Consider the following 19,986-nt stretch of genomic DNA (forward strand, 5'->3'; position numbering starts at 1 on the left):
GGCAGAAGATTAATCCACTCTGATGACAGCCTTGCAAGTCTACGAGGAACAGAGCACAGAGCAAGATTTATCCATCGCATTGACAAGGACAGTAAGGGGAATGGGAAATGGAACAAAATGAGTCCATTTGCATGACAACCTAAGACTATAATCATATGGTTCCACTCAAATCCTAAAGTAATGGACCATAAAGAAAAAAGCATAAACAAGACATATCATTTAAAACTATATTGTACTCATCAACATTTCCAATGTCTGTAGAAAACATAATCAGGAAAGAAAAATTAATTTCAGTCTGCTAAATTATACTGTAAATGCAGAGGGGATACAACAGAATTGTTCAAACAAAGTTATTCATGTGGCTTACATAAGTTTGAATAAATTCATTCTGCTCTGTATTCACAAAGATGAAACTATCAGACTAGATCCTCTGCTTGCATAAAGCAGCATAGTTCCCTTGACTTCAGTGAGCTCAAAATCTTCTCAAAATCTCCAAGGAAACCCTCTTCTTGATAGGGAGGCTTTGAAAATACTGAAATAAAAGATAATTCGAGATACCTAGGGGAGAATTTTAAAGAATTGAGATTGGCAAACAGTGTGAAATACAGAATAGCAAATGTACATGTGCATCTTCCATGTCTCTGTAGTTCCCTGAAGCACACAGAAACTTCTTGCACACATCAATTGTGTGCCCAGATGCTTCTAGGATCATGGCTGTAAGGCTGTAGGAAAGGGATTTGTGAGCAGAAGCCCAGCATATCATAAGTTGAATTAAAGCAGCTGTGATGAATGTTAGGGTTATAACTTATATATCACCCATATACTATTAATTTATAGTTGTTTTATTCTTTAAGTAATTAAAACAATGTAAACTAAGGCATAGGCACCAAGTAAAAATGATGTCACTATTGGAAAGCTCTTAAATGCTTTGTCTAAAGGTCAAAATTAGAATTACATTAATTTAGTCATGAACTTTTGCACTTTCTCATTTAAACAATGGAATCTCATTTTGATTTCCTTTTGCTTTAAATACAAGGATTTCTGTGAAGGAAGTTACATATGAATATCTGCACGTCTCCTTTCCTGTAGCCTTATGAAAAAAAGCTGTATCATATGGTATGATCAATACTGGCTATGCTACATATATATAGCAGCAGTATATTTTGAAAGTACTTAAAATAGTTAATCTGAAAAATCTGAATTAGTAAATGAAGACTTCAGTGTACTAGTCCAAGCAGTACATGAACAGACTCACTGCATTTCAGTTCTTTTAAAGAGCAAATCCTATAGTCATGCGTAAGCAAAATTTCCACTATAGTTTGCAGGTAGGAATTTATTCAGGAAGTGCCTGCCATACCTGGGTGTTCACATGGTGAACTATATATAACAGAGGCAAATACATATTTCTTGCTAGTGTTTGAGCATTGCAGACTATGTTCCGTTCTGGTTTTGTCATTATACTAATGTGCAGAACAGACCTTAAAACAATTTGGGCTAATCATCTAAAGCTCCAAATGGTCCTCTGTGAGTGTGTGTGAGAACTTTGACATTGTGCTCACACAGAGCTTAATGTGGAGCATAGATTCGAATTTACTGAAAAAACTGAAGAGGCTTCTATTTACACTTAACACAGTATCAACGCTACTCAAAAATAATAAGGAATTAAGAATGGGGAGAATCAAATTAAGCTGCTCACCACCTACCGCCATTCAACCTCTTCTTGGCATATGGAAGTCAAATCAATTTCTCTGCTTTAGAAACATTTCTTGTGCACTGTCTCAGAGTATTGCAGATTCTCTGCCTTATTCAAAGTCTTTGCTTCTCTGTTTTACCTTTCTAGTATCTGTGTGAATTTAATAGATAACCTTGATCTAGCACTGCTGTGCCACATGTAAAAGTGGTAACAGACTGGACCAGTTCTTAACTGCTCTTATAAAATATCTCATTCTTTTATGATCTTGATTTATGACGTATCTTATGACATTGTTTCAGAGATATATGGAGTCATGTTTAAAAAGAAGCTGTGCCTCATGTAAGCAGTGCAATCTTTGCTGTATGGGTGAGGGACACTGTTACTCTTTGAAATGCCTGAGGCCGGCCGGGTCCCTCAGAGTCCCGTTGCCTGCCTGTGGCTTCTCTGGGGCTGCAGAGGTGGCCAGCAGCCTGTTAGCAGGAGCCGTGAATGGCTCAGTTGACCAATACCAGGTAGCACCTGTACAACCAAACCTGCTGGGAGCCCATAATCCCCTGCCAGATGGGACTGAACCAGAACGCCAGGGTGCATGGAACAGCCAATCCATAAGCCAAAACAGTTGGAAATATGGGTTTGGTCAGGAGCCAGTGCAGATGGCGACTGAGGGCTGGTCAGGACTGCAAGCTTCGCTTGGCATTGGGTGGGCACAGATACAGATGGTGGATGGGATGTATCAGAAATGCATTTCTCTCCTTACTTGTGTCCGATTGTCTCTGCATGAGAAGGGGAGGGATCTTCCAAAACATACTCTCAGCTTCTGGGACTCTATCCCTCTCTAGAGATATCCCCTGTGAGATTTGCCTAAAAACATGCAAGTTAAATTTTGTTTGGAGGGATTATTTGTATATGAGAGTAAAATGTGAATTTCCTGAATGCATTTGCACTAGTAAATCTCTAGCACTCAACTGTTTGCAGAAAGTGAACAAGGACTAGTCACGAATGCTGTCAAAATGGAATTTACTTTTAACTTCAAATGAATATTCATGAATAATTTCCTCCACTATTTGCTCACCACTCATATTTAATGATATGAGAAATGGGATGAATAACAAGGTTCTGAAATTTGCTGACAATACACAATTATTGAAGTTAATATAAACCAAGAAGCGGAGTAAGGAGTTTCAGGAGGAGCTAATAAAACCTGAGTGACTGAATAACAAGATACCAGATGAAGTTCAGTGCACACATGTACAAGATAATGAACACTAAAAGAAATCATTTGAACTATTTGTACTTATTGATGGGGAGTGAATTGGCTCTAACCTCTTTGGGTTAAGATGGATGTACTGTCCAGCAGCAGTAAGGAAGGGAAAAAGCCTAGAAGCCACTCCTGTGGAAGAGTGAATCTGGCCCAGAAAGATTTCTTCAGTTCTGCTTCTACCAAAAGCAGGGCTAATGTAAGAATTAGTGACCTCTAGACCTCTGTACAGGAGTCCAAGTTGGGGAAAATATTGCTAGATTTATTTATAATTAATTTACCATATCAAGGATGGAATTACACCAATTTAAGCTAAAACACAGCTCTGAAGGGACACAGTCAAAATATTAATGAACAAATCCAGAGGATATGGCAGACACATGTGAAAAGTGGTCTGAAGGATGCAAGTAAAACAGTTTACTTTTAGAGTCAAAAGAACATCAGCATCATACAAAATAATGCACATCTCTGTGATGGGCTTGTTTTCATTTTTTTTCAAGGCATGCCACAATGCAGCAGCTTGCATTAAAGAACAAACAGAAAGGTTTAGCAATGAGTAATTTGGTTGAAATGAAGATCCTAAGCTTTTAATTGAAGGAACTGAGATAAATTGCTGTAGTGGTGGTCTCTAGCAGAGGGTCAAGCCAGCATACTACAGGCTTCAATTTTGAACTGCTTCAACAGTACTTGCCAGAGCTCAGCCATCAATGCCCTAACACCACGGGAACATGAGCCTCTAGCACAAAGAAGTGAGTGAGAATATGGCTCGAAATCAGTGTCCCAGGCAGCGACAAAGCCTGAGCTTTTCTGTAGCTGCTACAAACTTTCTGCTGTGTAGTACCAGGGCCCAAAGGAAGTTCTTTCTGGAGCCAGTCCACATGAATACATGGTTTGCCAAATGACTGGGATGCTAGAAAAGCAATCAAATAGCAGTGGGGAGGCCTGAGGACCTGTCCCTTCCATTCCTTCTGGTCTTCTCTCTGTCAAAGTATTGTCCACACTGTCACTGAGTGGAGAGACTTCACCTGTGATCTGTGGGCTACTGCCAACTTTTCTCCAAACTTTACAACTTCCCTGTCAACTACCATGTTCCTGAAACCTTAAATGAAGGAGATGATATCATAGAAAAATAATATTATGGAATAATTATTTTCTTGACCCATACAGCAGAAAGCCTTCTGCCTAGGAAGGGATAATGCAAAAAGTCAGTAATGATACAATTGTTTTGTATGCAGGTGTTTTGTTTTGACTTATAGTACTCTTGGCAGTTCATAGGATGAACTTTCTGCTCTAAGTCCTAAATGATCATCCAATATTTTACTCCTCTGAGTGTTATTTTGTTCCCTGGCATGGTCCTCAAGCATTTTTCTTTTTGCAAGGTTTCTCAGATAGGAAATGCACAAATTCCTGAGGAGTCACTGGGAGAAAGGAAGAGGGATGCAGCTGGGGGGAGGTGGTGCAGCACGGACAGGGTTGGGGACAGAGTGCTCTGGCCATGGCCGGACAGTGAGAAGGGGGGCAGCGCACAAAAGCGGCAGAGAGATGGCAATTCCAGGAGCTGTTAAACAGAACATTTGTAACTGTGAGGGACTGAGAGGATGGAAAAGAGCATCTTCTATTCTAGCATTGTGTATACCTCATCTGACCAAGGTGCTCTCCATCCCTGTGTCCACATCTGGCTGGGCACACCTCCTCCTCTGCCCCCTTTGGACCTCCATCATTGCAAGACACAGCCCAATGGCAGCTGGAGGTTCCTGGGAAGTGTAGGACCAAATCCTGAGATCCTTGCTTAGGATCTAGTCATTTCTCAACAGACATAGAAGTTAATTCAATAAGGACCCAAACCTGTGTTATAATTCAACCATCTTTCAGCCTGTTATGTGAGGAGAAAAAATTCAGAATGTCTTGATTGGCTTACTGGAATATTGACTGGAATGTTATGAGGACAAGCACCTGGACAGGTTCAGACAGTGACTGCCACTACTTCAAGTCTAAGACTACAATAGATGAATGAGAAGTGTCAGAACTCTTCTCCCATGTAAGTAAAACAAAGAAGAGTTAACTGTGGTCTTCCAGGGGCTAGCCTGGTTATCTAGTGGTTAACATATTATCATAGCAATGTAAGAGCCCTTCGTATCTAATGCTGTGGTATAAAACAAGTGTGGATTAAAAACAACTGGTAGTCTGGTATTTCATTGGTGTAATTATTCATGGGATTCCTTGTATACCTCCTCCAGAAATGTGACTATCATTAGCACTACCATAGCACGACCGGTCCCAGGAGAACATAAACAGGCATGTAAACTGAATTACTTTATCCTTTTAGCTGTGAGGATCTTTATGCTTGGTCTGTACACTGCTTCTGTATTATGACAGGGGTGGAAACAGAGCCCAATTTCAGGGCACTTAATCTGGCTTTCAGAAACATTGCATTCACTTTCAATTCCCTCATTTCATGACTTCATCCTAGGTAGAGCAAAGAGCAGAAAGAAGCTGGCTGTGAACACCGAAATGTGCAATTTCTTTCGGATGGACATAGCTACGCAGATTTAGTAGGATGTGCGCATGCATATGTTTATGTGTGTTTGTGTGTTTATTGCTTCAGAATTGCCTAGAGTTACATCATCCCTAGAGATATATTCAGCCCTCTGTGTTCAGATGGAATATGATGTTTACACATAAAATGATGAGGATTCATGAGGTGCTCAGACAGGAAGATGAGGCAGTTATAAAACAGACGCTAGCACTGCTTTTGGGCTAGAGTCCTCTGAGGTAGGCTGCTCTATGGTAGAATAATCCGTGTTTGAAAAATGTTTTTTTTTGTTGAAAATAATTTTAACCAGCCATGGAAATTCATTATTTTGATCTGACATTTAAGTATGTTTTCAATTTTATTGACTAGGAAAAAAAATACCCTATAATTGCTCTATTGAGTAGGATAAATGAAACTTTTCTGAAGTAGTACAAAGACCACCTAAATTCTTGAAGTGAATTTGGTTTGAAGCCAATAAATTAATTTCATCTTAAAAAAGAAAACAAATAAACAAAAACAACAGCATGCATCACACAAAAAGCTTTATCCAAGGTATTTGTGCATCCTCAATCTGGTTTATATCTCATTTTCCTTTTGGCAGCAAACTTTGTGATTCAAGTGAACCGTCATTTGTCAAAAAATAAAAAAAGGCTGAAAGTAAAGATCATGATCATCTTTTTATTATTGGCATTAAAGGCTCATTGGTATATATCCAGTTAACAGTCCAAATTTGACCACACCAAAGGAATAAATATCTTTAATACAGTAGATCATGCTTATGTTCATTTAAAGGAAACGCACCTAATACTGGCTTTGTTCGGTTTTTGCTCCTTTGTTGGTACGGTAGGCAGTTTCTGGAATGAAAGCAGTTGCTCTATATTTATCTATACTTATCTTTTGAAAGCTACCTAAGGCTGAGCTCTAGGTAGTGTTAACTTCCCTCCCTCATCAGCTGTGGGTGTTAGTTTCATAGCATTGTCTGCGCAATCAGCATCCCAATTGCATTTAAAACCACTGTGAATGAATACATTTCTTCACAATGCAAAGCCTGGAAAATATCCAGTAATTTCTAAGAGCAGGCTGATGTCTTCCTATCAGTTCACCAGCAAAAAAACCCCACAAAAACCTTGAGAATTCTACAGTTAGACATAAGATATTGTAATCATAGTGATCACTAATCAAAAATGTGTGGTTTGAAGTCAAGCATGTTAACTTGTGTATATTCATTTACTTATGCCCTCCTAACTCAGACTTGCAAAGATAAATGAGCCCATTTATAAAATGAACAATTTTAAATATAGAATTGGGGCTTTTCTTCCCATGTATTAAAATGGAAAGGCTGTATTTTCCATAAACCATTTATTTTTTAATGCTGCTTTATTTTGAGGCAAACAGGGATGGATTCTGCAGTACCGACTTTCCACATTAGTTTAGACATATTCTCCAGTCTTCCAGGAACATACATGTTTACGCATACCTCTCCTCCCTGCTTATAAAGACAGGAGCCCATAAATAGTTCTGTTTTATGACACCTCAATGTATTTTCTCAGCATCATTTGAAAATTTTGACAGCACAAATTTGAAAGAGTCTGCTTTCTCATGTGTAGAGCTGCTCATCTCCACTTGTTTAACTCCTTATCCGTATATGCCAATAGATATTATCAGTAAATCCTCCTGGTTTAATCTCCAAAATGTCTCAGAAATCTCCCATTTCCTCTTCATTTTCCCCATACAGTCTTTGTCAGGTCCATCCTTCTCCACATCCATGCCTACTGTGACCTTGCTGTCTTCAGCCTCTAACTGACACTCACATTAGCCAGTTTTTAAAGTAGTCTAATGCAAAAGTAATCCACTGCTCCCAGTATTGAGATCTCATTAAGATATTCCTAAATCCCTCTTCTTCACTGTCTCCCTATTGCCTTCTAAATCTGATCAAAGCTCCTTTTATCACCCAGAGTTCCTCTTGACCTAACCTTCTTTTTTTCTGTCCTTGCTCTGTTCTTCCACATCTTTCTTCTTTATGTGCTCCCTCCTCACCCATTGCCGGTCGCAAATGTAAACCACTTGCCAGTTGGACCTGTGCACTGGCTTTGATGTTGTCCACTATAACTGTAACTGGGGTAAATAGTTCAGCAATATTATTCCAGTTGGAAGGTATCCTGATGTGATTGGCATCGCCCCTTGATAGTTTGAACCACTGACTACTAAAAAGCAAGTTATCTTGTGCTTTTCTAGTAAAAAGGCATTTGTCTTCTCATAGTGAAATTATGTCTTTTTCTGAGTCATCCTCTATTTCTCCTGTGTCCTTAGGCCTTGAATAAGAAAAGGAAGTAAAGTTTCTGCTACCAATTTACTATCACTATGATTCATGAAGTTGCTCTCCAACCGGTCTATCCAAACACCCCTGGCAGAAAGCTTATGTCTAGATGAAATTGAAACACACGTCTTTGACTTTTCAAAACTATGTCTCCAACTCTTAAGACCTGAATTTTAGGTTATTCTTGCTCTCTCTACTTGCTTACTGTTAAAAACCTCTTAGCTTGATTTTGGTGATTGAAAAGACACAGGGAAATAAGGTATAATTTTTGCATTATAGGCTTTCCAAACCCAGCCATTATTAGTCTGCTGGAATTCAGCGCATGTCAGCATGAAGGACAGGACATGTAGATCAAAGCTCCCCTCAGTTCATCTGGCTTTCTGTTCCTCCGTGTCCCCATGTATTAGATTACGGGAAAACTTAACAAAACAAACTAGCTCCTAGTCCTTCCTCTCTTCCCCTTAAAGTCCTCCCCCCCCTCACAAAATCAAACAGTCTTCCTACACCTGGACCTTTTGTTCGTTATTCTGTGGGTCATCGAAAATTAACATCCGGTTGCTGGAGCTTCCTCTCTCTCTGCCAAGGTACTACAGAAGTACTTTGTGCCAACCAGACACCTACGTGCTGTTTCTACATGCCTCATACCTCCTTGGCCTGAGTAGAGTTTAACCTGTTGAACTCCAGCCAGCAGCAGTCATGAAGCTGGAAAATGATGGTGGGCAAATATTTCCTAACAAGTTTGGAAAAAATGTGTCCACATCCACAGATAATTCTTAAGAGCAAGCTGATGTCTTCCCATCAGTTCCCTATGAAAGTTCCAACTTCAAAACTTTCTAGTCAGACAGGAGATATTTTGTCATAACAACATTCCACAGCCTCATGTCCATTTTATTTAGTTTAGAGATACTCTTCGTTCTTCCAGCAGTGTACTTCTTTGTGCATGTCCCTCTGATTCCAACTATAAAGACAGACATATATCGATGCTTCGGTTTTATAGTGCTTCAATATGTGAGTCATCATCTCCAGGAAGCTGGGAAGTGATGGTATGCACATTATCCGTAACAAGATTAGAGAAAATATTTCCATGTCCATACATAATGTAAGTACATGCTGAAGTCTCCTCAATTAGGATGCTATAATAAGAACTGTTCTCACATTTAACACAAAGACACACAAACAGTTTACCAAATTCACTATATTGTGTATGTCCTGTTATACAACACCCTGTTTCAGTCCCATAAACCCATAGAAACTTCAGTTTCTTTGGCTGCTGAGATTCCCAGCCATACAATTGCCTTCCTGCCTCTTTCCTCCCTGCGTATACATCTTTGTTTTCCTTACGAAGCAGAGTTCAGTGGATTTCCTGTACCTCCTCACAGGCCACTACCCTTAAAGCCACATTGCTAGGCTGCAGTAAGGATCTGTCCCAAAACTGAAGAAAGCAGTAGGAAAAACGATTGCAGCCAGCCAAGATTGTCTCCAAAAACATGGGTCTTGGGGCTCACATACCTGCAGCTTACCAGGAAAAGGTGGAAGGAAGCTTGTAGACAGTTACCTCCAAGCTTGTAAACCCTGAGCTAGTTACTAATCTCCTCCACCTCTTCCTCACCCTCCCTGATCTGCTCCACCATTCTTCTGCCTTTCCTTTACTCCTGCCAACAGGCTGTGGCTCACCCCTTCCACCTTCATCCTTCCCTGCACCAGGTGCTCTCCCAAGAAGCTCTTTTAACCCATTTCCCTCTAACTCCCTCACCCCTGAATCTTCTCCAATATCCCGTGCAAGACCCAGGCTCCTGCTTCTCTTGTACTTTTTCATTTATTCCCTGCTTACCAGAAGACCAGGTCCTTAGTGCATTCTGACCCTCCCTGTCCTGCCTGTGAGTCTTGGGAGCTTTTGCAAACGTGAAGCTCGGGACAAAGAGCAGCGTCAGGGCAGCGCCTGCACACGGACGTCGCTTTCCTGATAGGCATGTGTGCGTATTTTGCACATAGTCCCACACTGTAAGGCAGGGAGGTGTTTTCTGTGAAACAGGGACTCTGCACCGGGCACCGCGCCGCAGCAGCATCACCAATGAAACTGCTCCCGTTCCTAGGTGGGTGAAGTCTCCTTCCCTGGGGAGCAAGCGGCAGGTGGGAAGGGAGTGGGGTTCTGGCAGGGAGACCTATGGGGCAGCGATGCTGGGGTGGGGGAGGAATTAGTGTGTTTGGATGGTGGAAAGCTGCTGAGCATGTGGGACTGAAAGCTCCCATAGCTTTGATTAGTGCTGCTGCTGGATTTGGTAATTGCATGGTTAGGATCACCCAAATGGCAGTCTTTATCTCATGGTGGCTTTTGTTCTGTAAAAACCAGAAACACTGAGTGTTTGTGTGGGTTTGGTTTTTGTTTGTTTGTTTCTGGTTTTGTATTGGTTTCTTTTGTTTGTGGGGTTTTTTGTTTGTTTCGTTGTTGTTGTTGTTTGATTGGTTGGTTTTTTTGGGGGGGGGGCTGTTGGTTGGTTGGTTGTCTTTTTTTCGCACCCCATCTGCGTGGGAGATTTTTAGATTTTACACGCCATAAACAGTAAAATGACAACGGAACCCCATAGGTTCCTGTTTTAATCTCTGGAAGGTAGTCTCCTCAAAAACAGAAAGAAAATATGAAATTGGGTGATCCCTAAATTGATTTAGATTATATATAATTGTTAAAAAATTCTGTGTAATTTGTAGTCTTTTTAATTTTTCATGAAATTTTAATTTGTCCAAGAAAACAATGCCTCAGTGGGATTTCCTGAAGCAATGAAACCTATGGTTGTAACACTAGGCTAACAAAGATCTAGAATAACAGTTGAGTAGGGTGAAGCAGAACTACAGGGCAAGACAGCATCCAAAAAGGGCTTTGTGTTCTGCAACCTTAGTTATGTCCTGATAACAATTTATAAATTGCAAAGTAAAAAACTTACTTTCCCTTCTGAGTTAACTGCCTCATTTCTAACCTGTTACAGAATAGGTATAATTTATTCAGTGAGCTATTAGTTTTCTCAAATGGGGAGATTCTTTTTTCCTTTGTGCTGAAAATCATAAGCAGTCATACAATGGGAAAGTACTTATACTGTTTAGGAATCATTCAGTGGATGGAGAAAAAAAAAGACAGTGCTTTCATAACATGGAAATGGTATTTTAAGACATTAAATAATTTGGACAGGTTTTTAAACTCTAGTGCCATAATGCACTAAATACTGTGACATGTCAATTTAGTTTCTCAGACCATTGCATATCTGTTAGCTACACAGTATGGAAGAGTGTAGGGTGGTTTGGATAACACTAAATACATAATTCAAAGTGCAAATAAGTGGCTGAGCTTTTCTGGAAAGTACTAGAGAGCTTTGAAAGCCTTTCAAACTTTTTCCCTGGATCACTGAGTAACTTCTACACTGTTTACCAGTTTTATACCAGTTGAGCACATACACAAGTTGTTAATCCACAGTGTCCGCTCTTTCTAACCCCTGTGTGGTTTTACCAAAGTCCCTGTAGTTGGTGGCCCTGGTCCCGTCCTGCGATACAGCTGAGTGTGATGTTAAGTTTACTGGAATACACCAATTTTATGGGCACCTTTTGCCCAGATCTGTTTTTAGAGCTTGGAATTAGGTGTTTAGATAAACAAATAAGTCTCATTTTCCTCTGCTACAGTTCTGATTTCCAGTCTGCTGGACTATGGCTGTACTTCTGCAAACTGCAACATGACATGCCACAAAGACGCCCGGTGTGAAGTTCAGGGTGGGACAACAGGCTGCTATTGCTCCCAAGGATATACAGGAAATGGCATAACGTTCTGTTACGGTAAACAGATTTCACCTATATGCATGTCTGTTATGTGCTTGCTTGAAAAACTTAGCAAGAGCCCGCTGGCTCAAGCATTAAACTTAATGTCACATCTCGTACTAACATGTTTGCAAAGCCGAAAACATTAGAAGTTTCTGAGAAATTCTACAACTTTCCCTCAACCCAGTATTTGAGTATAGCACACCATGCGTCCCAGCTGGGTATGACCTGTTTTCCAGCTTCAGTTTTGTTCCTTTCCTTTTCCATGAGAGATGCTGATGTGTCTTCTCTGATTCAGCTTCAGCAATTTCCCTTGTGACTCAGGACTTCTGAAGCTTGGAGTTGGCATGACTGCTACTTTACAGCCCTCACATCTCATCCACACACAAATAACAATAGGTCACTCTTCCCAGCAGCTGATCATGGACAAATAATACAGCTTCTGGGCTAGTCCAGAAGACTAAGGAGATGTGTGGTGTGCCACAGAGACATGTCTGCTTGCAAAGCCAATGTTAATTTTCCCATTACAGCTGTTTGCAAGGGAAATATGCCAGAAATCCTATGGAGAGGTCTGCCTCTAGGTGCCTTTATCCTCCATCCAAGGAAAAAGATGTTTTCCATGCCTCCATTTTTGAGTCATCCTCCACTAAGAATAGCTCAAGTACTTATTTCCACTGTTAGATATAGCTATGCCCAGCTGCAGGCAGGCTGAAATCCATATGAATCTTGTCAGTTTTCAGTGTCCTGAGAAGCAGTTATGAATATTAACCATCCATTTGGTTAGATTTATGTGTTTCATGCATCTTGGGAAATTTAGCAGTAACAGAGGCACTTTGATTTGCTGTGAGCACAGGTAAGTGGCCCACATTTAGTTTGGATTTTTATGGCTCATTTGCCATGGTGCACTTGGAAGTGTGCTTGTTTTAGGAAAATTAAGAATGTGAAGAGGATTTTGCTTTTTTCCTGCCTACCCTTTTGTAAGCTGGGAATGCTTGGAGAAAAATATAGTTGGCTAAAACAACAAACAATAAAGAATCACCAAAATTGTAGATTTAGTTGGGAAGAGGCTTCTGGAGGTCATTTGGTCCAGCTCCCCGCTCATAGCAGGTCCAACTTCAAGAAGGTTGTTCCTTGCCTTTTCCAGCTGAGTTTTGAGTATCTCTGGGGATGAAGATTGCACACTTCTCTGGGCCCCTATTCCAGAGCCTGACTACTAGAATATTGAAAACTTTTCTCTCATATCTATTTGTGGTTTCTCTTGTTGCAGCTTGTAACTTTTGCCTCTCGTGTGCACTTACCATTGTGCATTGCTGTTAATAGTTTAGCTTCATCTCCTCTGTAAACCCCCATGAATCCCCATTAGGTAGCTGTAGACAGCGATGTGATTTCCTATTTGCCTTCTCTTCTTAGGCCTGAACACTGTTCTCCTCAGCCTCTTCTTTGCATCATGTGTCATGTAGTCACTAAACATATTTCTTAAATTTAATGCTAACCTTGCCCTAAATATAGGTCCATCATTATTTGTCTATCGAGCTGGTCAAATGAAAATAAGAAGAAATGGCCTTCACCACACTAGTATTGTATTTGCACTAATTCAATTTTACCATCATGAGTAAGATGGTTGATTTGAAAGTTAAGTGCACATTATGTTCGCAGAGTCAAGGGCCTACACTTGTGAATAATGCAGAGAAAGAAGAAAAACAAGACAATGTTTAACAATACTACCCAGAACAAATCAAACCAGCATTTGCTTATCTGCCATGATCCGGTGTCCTCTACATTGTCTGTTTTTTTCTAGAAAGTTGTGATTATGAATGATCAATTAAATTTACAGTGAAGATACCTGTTGTTCTTCACTGACATTGCTGATGTTATTAAATCCATTTGTGTGAGGATGGATTTATCTTACCTTCCATGTTCTTTTTTATCATACAGTATCTTTCTTTCTTTCTTTCTTTCTTTCTTTCTTTCTTTCTTTCTTTCTTTCTTTCTTTCTTTCTTTCTTTCTTTCTTTCCTTCTTTCTTTCTTTCTTTCTTTCTTTCTTTCTTTCTTTCTTTCTTTCTTTCTTTCTTTCTTTCTTTCTTTCTTTCTTGTATTTTTTTCTGGGGAAAGCTACATTCAAAATTAATAAAAACATTTATCAATCATTTAAAGAAAATTCAATACAGTGAAACATACATTCACAAATCTTGTGAGTTAATTAATTTTTTATTAATAATTATACTAAGTGTTTGGAAGCATAATCTTAAAAATAAAATTTCCAATGTCAGTCCAGGCAAACCAGTTACTACATGTATTCGTGGTGCTTTGCAGTTAAGTGGCAATCATTTGAAGCAAGCCTCATGTCAGGAGACCAATACTTTCTCTGGTAAAATACCTCAACAACCACCAAAGTCACTTACCCTCCAGCTAAGCAGCAAAGCTTGTATCAGCACAATGTGGCTATTGCCCCTCAAAGAGAGACGATGTTTCTCTAGGGCAGCATGTTACACGGTGCATTATTAATATTGTGCAGTAGTCCTCTAATAGCATAAACAAGTAACCTGAATTTTAATTGGGTAGGCTCTAAAAGGGATTAGAAATATAGGCTGAACCCCATCATAAACAGTTTAAAGCTACCAAAACATAAAGCAAAGCCTCAGTTGTTTAATGATGTATTAGGTGTTGCTGTTCTGTGTGGTGAAAGCGGCAGGTGTATCTGCTGTTCTGGAGACAGCTACTTATTTTCCTTTAGTTAATAATATTCGACTTTTACAATGGGTAGTCCAGTCACCTTCAAAGGAGATCATCAATTATGTGCTAATGCAATCATTTTCTAAAGAGTATAGACAGTACATTGTGTTTACATATTTGCCCTTTTAGTTATTTAGATAGATTGTGAAAGTCATAATTACTGTCAACAACATTATTAATTTTGCATAGAGTAGAACCAGCTTCTTCATTGTGCTTATCCTGATAGACAATTAAAGCAGAACAGTGGTTGTTTTTAGAGTTTGTTCTGGAACGAGCAATTCTTTCTTTCTCCTTGTGAAAATGCTGAACAACAGAGAATGCTAGATTTCAGGTTAGTCCTCTTAAGCTTGTGTAGCTGGAAATTGTCCCTTTTTATTTATAGGTATGTTCTCACTGTATTTAAAAGGTTTACATTTGTTTTTCTACTTTCACTTGCTTGTAACACCTCTTAAATACTTGTAAAAGTTATTTTGCTAGCTCTGTCTTTTCAATGTGATACACTTAGACATTTTCCCTTGAGTTTACTGTGCTGCAAAAGGCAATAATGCCCTGCTACATTTATTTCCCAGCACCGTTATTGATGAATCGTGAATCACTGATGTCAGGATACCTTAGGAATGGGGTTTGTTAGTTTTTACTTTGCTCCCTTTGCCAGCTGGCTAAGTGAATGCAGAAAGCTCAAGATTATTGGATTTGCTGTGTATAGATAAAGACATATAGATATGAATTTAATTTCCTGGTGTCAAAGTCATGGCTTTTAAAATAATTATCCTCTTACAATCTTTCCCACAAGATTTCAACCACTTTAAATTAGGTCATGTTTTGGACTTTGCAAAGGCATACTTTGGCCAGTCTAACAAAAAACTAATCCTCTTCATAATCTCATTGTCTTCAGTAAAAATATGTGCAGAAATGCACATAGTCAGGAGAATAACTGATTGTAGGATCTGGCCTCTTTTATATATTGGAATTATAACTTACATAGCAATAAATTCCTTCTGTATAGTATCTTCCAGAAAACCGTAAATGAGTCACCTTGTCAAGCTTTATACCTCTGAGGTACAAAATACTATCCTGTGCTTCTTACTTATTTTGTATTTATATTCCTTGCTTTATGTAGTATAAGATAAAAGAGAACGGCCTCTGAAAATGTAACTATTTGCCTTTTAGGACTCTGTTCTTGAACAGATGTGTATTCTGAATGTAATGCATGAGGTTTTAGCTTCACATTATCATATACCTAATTGAAACAGGACAACTAGAGCTCTTGGCATAAAAATAATAATATATCCAGATAAGACTGATTTATAGACAACTTCCTCTTGTGCAAAAATGCCATGGATTTTTTACAGATAAACAGCATATATTGGCCACTATTTTAAATCCATTTCTTCATATAAAAAGTGTTGACCATATAAATTAGGTGTTGCTCATAAACCTAGCTTTCTTCCAAAAGCAACTTAAGGGAAACAAACACAATTTCAGATTCTTTAGAGAAGACTGGGGTGGAAGTTAAACTTCATAGAAGCCAATATTTTATTTTTAAAACAGAAGGAAGAATGAGTTGGCATCACTGATGCTTTCCTAAGCAGCTCTGCTGTTTTAATACTGGCTACTTCTTGACTGGTGACTGCCAATTTGCTGTTTTGCTGGCACACTGTAGGAAATTAAAGTAAACAGTGTGATTGCAGTGTTTACTTTAACTTTGTAAAATACGGAAGGAAAATGAAGCAGTGCTGTTTGTTCCAGGAGGGTAGGCAGGCAAGCAGGAAAAGCCTGAACACAATATCCCTCCCAGATATCCCTACACAACATTCCCTTGTAAATGTCGCTTGAAAATTATACCACAAAATTAATCAGTCTTACTTGTAAAATAGTTACAGTTCTTCCAGAAATAGTGGGCAGGGACATAGACTATCAGGCACTGACTCTCTTTCTGAAGTGTAGTGTAGGAGGATTTATCATTTGCTAGAGGCAAAAAATACATCAGTGCAAAGTAGTATTTTATATCAAAATGTAGAATCTCTGTTAGAACACAGGGCAATTTGTGTAAACTCAGCTGAATAAAATTCAAAGCCTACTCAATATCTGAACACAAACATATTTTCTTGTTTTAGTGAAGGTCATGCGACTAACTCTCTGGCTTTTGCCAGCTGTAAAAAGGAGCTTTCCTGTGAGACATCAGCTCCTTGCTCTAAGGTAACATCACTGTGTCCCACCATCAGCATTTACTGCAGTCACTGAATTTGTTTTGATTCAATGGTGTCACCATTGCCACTCTGAAGCACCCAATCAGTATATAGTTTTGAGGGAATTTTTACCTTTAACATTAACATGACCCTGTAAAACCATTGTGTATAATATTTAACTCTATCCAGAAGTGTCCTTCAATAGAAAACTATCTAATCCAAATGCTAGTTCACCAGAGGAGAAGTTTTTTTGTGTTACCAGCAGGCATATATCACTGCATGTTACTTCTGTGTTTACCAAATAGTCTGAAATCACTGATACGGAAGATCCAATCCACACACTTCCTAAATTCATTTCACTGCTATCAGTTACCACAAGCTATAAAAAAGGCAAATTGCAGCTGCTCTAGCATAGCACAGCAGGAGAAAGATATGCCTTAGCCAAACACTAATAACAGGGCTCAACACAGCGGAAAATTTGGGATGTGCTAAGCAGGAGGTCAAAGCAGACCACAAATTCCCAGCCCTTTTGACACATTCCTCATAGCTTCTGGGCTCTTCTCTCACCCTTTTTCCTTTCGCCCTTCTTCCTGTGTCTCCCTGTCTCTCCTGCTTTGCCTCCAGATTCTGCTGGACCTTTTACACAATTTCAGGGTGGAACATGGTAAAACCAGAGCATGGACTGTGTGAAAGGGCTTTGAATTCAGGATTCCTACTTCACGTTTCATGTCTGGTTTATGGTGATCCCAAGACGTGTTAGGAGGCACCAACCTGTTTATTACATATGGAGGTATTATATTTAATTAAGCCCATGCCTTCAGAGTTCTTCTCCAGGGGACAAAATGTTTTCTCCCCTTCCACGTCTTCATCGGTCATAATGTAACTGAATATTTTTCACTTTTTCTTGAAGCGCAGACATTGCAGAGCCATGCAATGTTACTGATCTAAGGTATCTTGATCCCACATTCCAGAATAAAACTGTAGGCAGATAATGGAATTGAAAAGCCTGGACAAATTATCTGGGAGGATTTTATATGTGCATGACAGTCCCCTTGCCTGGGAAACATTGGGTGTTAATGCAGAGATTAATGCAGCAGGTTCCTGGCCATTTGGGGACCTACAGCTTTATGTATAGCTTTTACCTTTTAATGTGCAAGATGTTACACTTTTTCTGTGAATTTGGGAGGGGTTTGATGGCTGTGATGTGTGTAGACTGCTGGGGACTAACCAGCTGTTGCATGGTTGCCTTCCAGTCATAAAGGATGGAGCTATGTTTATGTTCCTGAAAACAGCCATACCCTTGGCTAACACTAGTAGTCAAAACAGTGGTTTTGCAGAGTTGACTTCACTTTTTATAACTGAAATTGCTTATTGTAAGTAGCTACTATTGAAAGTATATTTTAGTTGAAGCTTTTAAGAGTAAATGGAAATTTGAAAGGGGAGAGTGTGTTACAACAGTGCCTGGTGATGCATGAGAACATTAGTCAGATGGAAAGCAGTGCAATATTTTTGAGGTAACAATATGATCCTGCTGAATAAGACACAGTGGAGGCTGTCTTATTCCAATTGTCTTACTCCTATAAATGGCTGAGTCCATGAATTTTTGACTCGAAGCATTTTATGCAAAGTGCCAAATCCAGTTTTCTCACACATATGAAAAAATCCCTTCCAGTTTCTCACTTGAATGAGACAGAAATTTTCAGAGGGTTCCTACTGCCAGAAAACACAGTTTGCCTGGGCCAGAGATACAGCCCACTATAATAAGGTGTAAGATTGACCCTGATCTTAATAAGCCTTGGACCAAACCCATGATAGACTCATAACATTCAAAATTTGAGCCAAAAAAAAAAAAGCAGCTCTATCTTTTTTTCTCCATGTTTTTGTTTACATTTTCTTGAAACAGTACTTTGAGCATGACTGAAATACAGTAATGCATTTTATGAACGGGTCAGGAAGAAACAAAACTTCTTCTTGTTACATCTTTAATCATATCCAGTCTCTCTTTTAAATTAGTCCTGTTTCCATCTAAGAAGTTTTAAAAATATGTGTAGATTATGTGGTGGAAAGGAGTTAGTTGTCTCTCTCAAAAATGTACCCAAACTTTCAAGCTGATCAGCTGCACATGGATGGTTTCTTATTTGTTTAATTCAAAATGTGTTTTAACCCTTGCCAAATAATGCTAATTTCCTTTCTTCAGAAAATACTCTTTTCATCCTGCTTTATGGTCCTAAGAATCAATCAATATGTTACATGTTTAGAGGATGTGGGAAAATTCATTTAAGGAACTTTAAACTTATTATCTCAGAGTCTGCTTACTTTGTGTCTGCCAGAGATATGATTCACTTCCTGGATCTTTAGCATCTGAAGTGGTCCCAAAAGGTCCAACAGTAACAATACATTCTTCTCACTTGCTGGTTTGAAGTAAAAGGATGGGAGATATTTCCAGAACATGTATACTCATACATGTACACTAAATGTACACAAATGTGGACACAGGGACCTATGCATAAGTAGGTATGTGAATAAAAAGCAACCTTTTCTGTGAAAAAATTTAAAGCAAACTCAAAATTGTCAGGTTTATGCATTCTGAAATTAGCTTTTGTTAAGAAAAGACCAGGATTTATTGGAAAGAAATTGTTTCAATGAATTCTACTTCCTTGAGACATCTTCTGTACCTCGGTTTGCACACTGTAGAGCCTGCTATAGCTGTGGGATTCTGCAGCTGCCTTTGGGGCTATAATGTTAGTGTTACCCATGTAACGAGGAAAGTATCATAAGGAATTACATACATAAGAGACAATGGTGTAATTTCTGTGCAGCTACATAGATTTCCAGTCTGTTATACTGATTTTACTTTTGTCTCTGTTCAATAACTCATAACATTCAATAGCAGGAAAAAAAGTGTTCTTTTAGGTTTATTTTTGTTTGGGTTGGTTTGTTGGTTTGTTTTCCTCTTCCAGAATAAACTAGCCAGGAGTGGTGAAGTTGTCTGTAACTTCATTTGAAATGTGTAATTTGTCTAGGATGATATGCCAGTGAACAATTTTTCTGTGTATGACTGTGAAAAATTGCCGACTGAGCTGTTGGCAGACAGAATATCAAACCCCGCTCAGGCCCGTGTATATGAAAGAGTTTAAGAAGGTAATTGACACTTTGGGCCTCTATTTGCCAAAGAAAGAGATAATGACATTCTCCAAGAAGATTAGAATCTAACCAAACATTGTGCTCTAAATATAGAGCACAAAGCCAGGTGATGTTTGTGAAAATGCTGCTCGGCTGCAGGAGGAGGAGGGGGCTGAAGGACTGCAATTTTGCACTGTATATTTTTTAGGTACACAGATTTAATTTAGAGATTATGGCTTGAAAATGAAATTTACAGTATGTGTGGTTTTCGGCGATAAGAAATTGATTTTTTGACCTTGGTACACACTAATTGAAATATCTGGCACTGTATTTTGCTGAGG

General features: G+C 39.0%; 1 protein-coding gene across 4 annotated transcripts in view; it reads left to right on the forward strand.

Moving 5' to 3' along the window:
• Positions 1-9,220: 9,220 nt before the first annotated feature.
• The window catches only part of ADGRL4 (adhesion G protein-coupled receptor L4), a 74,828-nt gene continuing 64,062 nt past the window's right edge, over positions 9,221-19,986 (forward strand). For 3 of the 4 annotated variants that reach the window (XM_082053049.1, XM_082053051.1, XM_082053050.1), the window contains exons 1-2: positions 9,221-9,894; positions 11,468-11,617. In XM_082053049.1, coding sequence (XP_081909175.1) covers positions 9,873-9,894; positions 11,468-11,617 — 172 coding nt within the window. In that variant the 5' untranslated portion in view covers positions 9,221-9,872. Of the gene's footprint in view, positions 9,895-11,467; positions 11,618-19,986 lie in introns of those variants that run through there. The other variant, XM_082053052.1, reaches the window with a different exon arrangement.

This window comes from Streptopelia decaocto (genome assembly GCF_964273445.1).
Source record: "Streptopelia decaocto genome assembly, chromosome: 5".
Taxonomy (NCBI): domain Eukaryota; kingdom Metazoa; phylum Chordata; class Aves; order Columbiformes; family Columbidae; genus Streptopelia; species Streptopelia decaocto.